Here is a 7124-nt window from a genome sequence, read left to right on the forward strand (position 1 = left end):
TTTGACTAGTTAGTTTATTGTAAGCATACGACAACAAAGTACGTGAATTGTGTGATTTTTCAACACTGATTATATGATAGCGCATAAAATAGGTGCGTGTTTCCTTTTGTAGATCTATTTTGTGATGATTCAAAACTTTTTTTATGCACTAAAGGCCACCGATTTGAAGATATGTACCTTTTTATTTCTATTTCTATTTTCTAAATATTTTTCGAAGCAAATAAACACGTAAACTTAACTTATTTCTGTATTATTTTTGTGTTTTTTTTTAACCCTGTCATTGTTTACAAATAAGCTAAATAGTGCAAATGTATGCAGATTCAAAGCAAATGCAGCAACATTTTCCGCCATACATTTGCACATCATGTTCTACAAAATTCCGAAATTGCATTTTTAATGACACATTTCAACAACGACAACAACAGCTTGATCAACAGGAACCAACTAGTAAATATTCATCTTAAATTGCGTCACTAGGTAGCCGTGACTGCCTTCGAGCAAATCCATGTCAAGAAGCCTATTTTAATGCATCGCCAAGTTTACGTTAGATTTGCGTGAGCGCATAATTTTACATTCGCATATGCGCAGAAGGATACATCCATATGTAGATATGTATGTACGTATGTACATACTAGTTCGCGTGAAGCGGTGAATGAATGAATTTTTTTTTTTTGTGGAAATCCCAATCGGAAATGAATAAGTAAAACACTTAGGGCCGTTTGCACCATGTCTAGTTAATTCTAACTCCCAGTTAAACATCTTTATCGACGTTATCGACACCCATCATATAACATGTGATCGATAAAGCAGTTAACGTGCTTAACTGAAGGATGTACCTCCAGTTAGCGTTAACTAGACATGGTGCAAACGGCCCTTAATGGCATTCTAGTAAAAAGTATTCTAGACAAAAACTCAAAAAGTGCTGCACCAATTTCTTGTTTCGGACACCTACTGCACCAATTTCCAAGGTTTGTTAAAGGCTAAAAATTAACCGTTATATAAAGGGGGCGTGGCACCTCTCATACAAACCCAATTTTTCATAACGCATATGTCTGGAGGTGTTCATGGTAGCAATCCTTTGCTCATGCGGAAAAATGGGACTATTGGAAAAGGGGGCGCCACGCCTTCCTAACATACTGAAAATTTTACCCATGTATTTCATACACTCAGCGAAGCGGGTGAGGGCAAGCTAGCTAATATAATCTATGTGTGTATATTATAGATATTAAAGAAAAATTAATATGGGGGTCCTTATTAGAGCAACAGAAACCAAATCAGAAATTTTAAGAATTTTTAGAATTTTCGTCTGTCTGTATATTTGTATGCGTATCACTCAAACAGTAATGCATGGAATATATAAAGTTGCCACATGTTTGAAAATTTCAGTTTAAGTAAATTGATAAGATAAAGTAAAAACATATTACAATATGGCCGTCAAGAGAAAGAGGTTTAAGAAGCATTACAGCCGAAAATATTTTTTAGGAGGGTTGGCACCTATTTAAAGAATTCTATTCAAAAAAGTTGATAAAATAAATCAAATACTACAATATGTGTGTACAATTAAAGATTATTAAGAAAATTCACTGTCGAAAATATTTTTGAGGCGGGTTGCCACCCATTTGAAAAATTTAATTAATTTTTTTTTGTGTATGGCCAAAAATCAATACGATTTTCTAGCAACTGTACACTTGCACTTTATTATTTGTACTAAAATTGAATGGACTATACAACTGCATACTTACAATGTCTCTAAATTGAATGTTGCATATTAGCATGAACATAAATTTATTGAATTTTCCTGTGTCTTGCACAAAGTTAAGAGATTTGATTTTTATGTTTTTGGAGTAGTTTGAATTATATTTTTATAAAAATATATCGAAAATAAGTTGAAATAAAGAAAACTTTTCATATGATGCGAAAAATTTACTGTGCCAATACTTTTGTTCGTCACTATACATGTTTTTTATGTCCTTTTCGATTTTCATAAATCGCTCAGAAAATATATTCACGTAGCGTGTTACAATTTTCAGGATCAAAAATAAAACTAATATATCCGGCGTTATTATATTGTGAATTTTTTATTTATTTTTTCAGAAAAAAATCATTGCTTCCATGATTAAAGATTATTTTCTAGGGACTCTATCGATTATGTCTTTACAATAAAAATTATAATTTAATCTTTACAATTAGATTTCTATTTTTTGGTCAAATTTTAATAGTTATATTATGATTTCTAGTTTTTCGATCAAGAATAATCGTTATTTTTGGGTATTTATTTATTCCTAAAATTTTTAATCGTTAAACCGTTATTTTGATACTTAATTTTTTAGACTATGAAATGGTCTAAAGACTACAAATGATTGAAAAAAGAAATATCCATAACAATTATAATTATTATTTTTGATCGAAAAATAATCACAAAATAACGATTAAATTTAACAGAAAAATGAATATCACAAAATAACGATCTTGATAGTTAATGATTATTTTCGGTCCAAGTTATTTTCTAGATTTATTTTTTTTTTTTCGAAAATAAATTCCTTGAGCTATTTTTTACCTCTAATAAATAAAAATTAATTTTTTAGTTTTATTTTTTAATTTTATTATTATTATTTTTTTTTTTGACAGATCGAAAAATTCAAAACGCCACACCGCTTTTCTAATAAGCAGTTGATCAAAAAATGACAGTTCATAAAATTATCAAAGCGAAAAAATTGCACTCGGAAAATTAGTTTTATTTTTTATCATAAAAATATAACTCAATAAATAATTGTATTTCTAAACAATACAATATTATCAGAAATTTATTATTACTAGTGATCGGATATTTTTAAAATCGTTTAAATAATTAGGGGATTTACAAGGATTGTTGGGCATCGATATTTTAAGTCCTAAAATTTTTCTGTGTAAAATAACGATTAAAATGGTTTTAAAGGATTTCCAACTACACCGAAATGATTTTGAACTGATACAAAATATAAAAATTTAAAAAGTCATAGCTCACTAATTTTCATATTCCAGCAAGAAATTTATTTCTTCCTAATTTTGAAAAATGTTTTTTTATAATTTTTTTTTGCAACCTAATTAAATGCATTTTATTCAACTACACCAATTACTATAACGGTAATTAAATTTGCAACAAACACAACACACCCGACTCAACTCAACTCGACTCACCTTCGCCAATATCAATATCCGCATCGCTTTGCTGGAATTTGCCCGGACCGGTGGTGGCGGCCGCTGCTGCAGCTGCTTGATTTGTATCCGATTTAACGCCTCTTACACTGCCATAACCGTAAAAATCGCCAAATAGCATCAAGGCCAATGCTGTGAAGATCATGATACGAAAACGCCAAGCGACATCCATATTTTGTGATGTGGTTGGAGAAGTGGTTGGAGAGTGGTGCCGCTGGTAAGGTGGAGCGTGTAGTCGTTTGCGGGTAGATGAATAGCGAGACGACTGAATGTACCACTATTTATTAGTTATGGTCGTAACCAAGCGGGATGAGACAACAGCAAAGACAATAAAAATCGTTGTAATGCTATTAAGATTTCTTCACACCACACTGTCAATGAATTGTGTTTGCGAATTACCGTTGTAAAGAAATATAATTTTTAATATTTTCTTTTTGCGTAAATTTGTGCTTGAAAACTTTTGCCAAAGCAATTCTGGGTTAATTCGGTTTTTTATTTAAATTTTTGCACCGCCTGAATGGTTTTGAATGTGCAACGCTATCACTCACGTGTGGGCTAATGAATTCGATGAACCACTAAGATATGCACTTGGTTTTAGCAGCGACACACACGATTGTATGGAAAAATGGAAATGCGAATGTACCTTTCTTTGCTATACAATTTTTATTTCTCAGGCACGTTGCGCGCTAAAAAGGAAAGTTATATTTATTATATTTAAAATTTTATTTATCCATCATGCAGCTCAAGCAGCTTTCGAAGGCGCACAATTTTTTACTGCTATTTTTTATTATTAAACAAATTTGCGAATTTTTTTACAGTTACCGTGATTGAATTTGAACCTTTTACAAAGATTTTTTTTTTACTTAATTAAAAAAAATATCCGTTAGCGTGTTATAAATTTTGCTTTCGCGTCTTTACAGAAATTTTTACTTGTAATTTTTGTACCTCAAGTTACGTCTTTTAAATTTTCCAAAAATTTTCATGTGCAATCTTTTTCTTAAAACACCTCACCGTCCGCCATGCGCGCCGTTAATTTTCAAACTAAACTTAAAACCAAGCAAAGCGCCACATTAAAAGCCACTTCACTAAGCTGGTTGCTTGCTGGCTGGCAGTGTTTTTCGGCGGCTCGACACACCACGCTTTGCGGTAAACAATGACACCGAAAAAAACACGCTAGCCAGACACCGACCAAAAACGAGTTACAGTGCTGAGCAAAAATATTAAAAACAAACGCCTAAGCGTGGTGAGCGCGCTGAGTCCAGCTTGGCGCTCGCAGGTGGACGTCAGTTGATCGATCGCCATGAAAACAGCTGATTTGTTCAAAGCACTCGCTCATTCAACTAAATTTGAAGTTTATTTGCTTATTCGCTTTATTCTCAGCTGGTCTCTCCTGCTCGGCGACACTCTTTTTCTCTCTCTACTTACTGTAGCTTAAACTCACTCCCAGTTCCGATTGTATTACCTGCTTCTCGCCGGCCCATTTACGGCCAGTTTATTATATCATCGCTTCAACTTCTGCTACTTGCTCGTTTATGTTGTCATTCCACTGTTGAGTATTTTATTTTCGTACTCGCGCCATACAAAGTACAACAAACAATACAGCTGCGACTGTGATTGTAGCAATGCCGCCGTTAGCACACCGTATACAAATTATTTACGCCACCAACCGAACTTGCCTTACCTGTCCACCTAAAACAAACGCCGCTTGTCCTCATACCTTCTTACAGTGTGTGTGTGCATTTCGCACAATGCAATTTCCAGTATTTATCAGCGAAGTACGAGTCACTAAAAATAATAACGAAAATATTCAAAAAAAAAAATCCAAGTAAGATGAAAAACGGAATTGCAGTTATGCCCTCTATATCTGGCAAGTAGGAGTGGAGGTGCGCGCATTTCCCTGCTTTTTGTGTGCACAACAAAAGAACTATGATTTTCACAGCATTTTTTTCACACACTTGTCATTCAATTTAACATTTTTAAGATCTTCATAAATATGTATGAGAATGTATTTAAAATGGATTAAAAGTGATTTTCTCATGTTTTACATTAAAGCTTAAGCTTTTCAAAAGGGGTTTCACGGCGTGAGAAAAGCTATTTTAAAACAAAAGTGGACAGTTAACAGTGTTGCATTTCTAATATAGCCTAGATATATAGAGACTATATTTGACTAGTCGAAAAGAAACAGCCATAATTTTTTTACTATTTTCATAAAATATTTTGAATTTTATAGTCTCCTCCGAGATCGAGTCATAAAATCAGCACTAAGAGACTCCTTCGTCAAAAAGTACGCGAACCCCAAAGAGAGGTGATCTTACCTCTACTATGGAATATTGCCGTTGACAGCTTGCCCTAAAGAGTTAGAAAGAAACAGCTGCAGAGTGGTAACCTAGGCCGATGATATTGCCATTACGGGCACAGGAAAATATTTAGTAATCCTGACTAGTTCCATACAAGGCCTACTAAACAAACACACGTGATATGCAGCAACGGAAGGATAGCAGGAGGACAACAACCACTAAAGCTCTGAACACGCTACTACCATTTCTCCCGATGGATCTGTATGCAAGAAATTTTACATGTAATACCGTCATTTGGCTTTACGTGACCAAGAAATAGACGCACCCACATATCGGTCGCTGTAAAATTTTGAACGATCTTACTCAGTTTCCTACAACCGACTATATACCACCCACCCGCACTTCTAAAACCAGGTTGAGGACCCCTCTTCCCTCAATGCAGGAATGGTCAATGGACACAGTGAGGAAAAAGAGATCAATCAACTTTCATACTAACAGATCCAAACTCGACAAAAGATTTGGTGTTGGGGTTTATTCGGAACTAGTAGGCATATCGTTCTGCTTCCGCCTTCTTTACTACTACAGTGTTTTTCAGGCGGAACTTATGGTTACATATTTCAAATCTGCACCACTGGGTACGACTGCTATTCATGATATATACAACTGGTTGCTCAATTCCGGCGATCTCTTAACGAGATGGTTGTGCCACTCACCACACACGTTGTCTAGGTACCTGAGCAGTGCGGCGTTCAAGGAAATTGTAAGGCTAACGAGCTCGCGCGTTATGGAACGACATTGTTTCGACAAAAAAATAGAGTAGACCACATAATGGTAGTCACAAAAAATTGGGAAGCAGTGAACACTGTAGTCAAAGTAATTTTGGCCGAATTGTGAAGAAACGAACAGCTCCTGAAAACGACGTCGTATATCTACGTCCAGAGAAATTAACTGAAAACACCCTCACGGAGCGATTTTTGGCGAGTTACACTAGTCGCTGAGAAAAGAAGAATATGTACATTGAAGCATCCCAAGCGGCGTTACGAGATAGGCGGACGGGACTTTGCTGGCGGGAACGAAGGCAGCCGACTAGGTTAGTTTAAGGTGGTCGCCACTGTGTCCACAATCCGTTAGGGAGACTCACCACGGCCAATTTTTCCCACTGTGATGCCACTATTCAAAATCGGAAGTCTTGAACTTGCCTCTACACTCTTCACCGCTTCCTCCTCCCTACAGTCACGGCAGATATCGTTAGCAGGGTAACCAATTCGCCTAGCATGCGTTCCTATTAGAAAGTGCCTTGTAATAATAACGGAAAATATGCTAATTATGGGACGATCGATTTGTATAAGAGGTTTGGACAGGGATCGAACATAACAGTTATTAATGAAAACTGTCATGGAAAAATTCACTATGAAGGCAAGGTTCTACAGCTAAGTGCTACATGCCAATTGCTTCCTTTTTTCACCGAGATTCAAATTAAAAAAAAATTAAAAAATTTGTTTTCAATTTATGTATGTATGTGTATGCAAAACTAAAAAAAATAACAATTATTTTTGATTTTTATCTTATAAATCTTATAACAGTTATTTTTGATTTTTATATTATAGGTCTTAGATAACAATTATTGAAGAC

The 7124-nt window shown here is 34.8% G+C and overlaps 1 protein-coding gene across 2 annotated transcripts in view; it reads right to left on the reverse strand.

Annotated features, from left to right (window-relative positions):
* geko (olfaction protein geko) overlaps positions 1 to 4251 on the reverse strand; it is a 15338-nt gene extending 11087 nt beyond the window's left edge. Inside the window, exons 1-2 of one of the 2 annotated variants that reach the window (XM_017628241.1) lie at positions 4141 to 4251; positions 3178 to 3881 (exon numbers count right to left, since the gene is read on the reverse strand). In XM_017628241.1, the coding sequence (XP_017483730.1) occupies positions 3178 to 3367 (190 nt within the window). In that variant the 5' untranslated portion in view covers positions 3368 to 3881; positions 4141 to 4251. Of the gene's footprint in view, positions 1 to 3177; positions 3882 to 4140 lie in introns of those variants that run through there. The other variant, XM_017628242.1, reaches the window with a different exon arrangement.
* Between the last annotated feature and the right edge of the window lie 2873 nt (positions 4252 to 7124).

The sequence above is a fragment of the Rhagoletis zephyria genome, unplaced genomic scaffold, assembly GCF_001687245.7.
Source record: "Rhagoletis zephyria isolate East Lansing unplaced genomic scaffold, Rhagoletis_zephyria_1.1 Rzeph_scaffold_05839, whole genome shotgun sequence".
NCBI lineage: Eukaryota > Metazoa > Arthropoda > Insecta > Diptera > Tephritidae > Rhagoletis > Rhagoletis zephyria.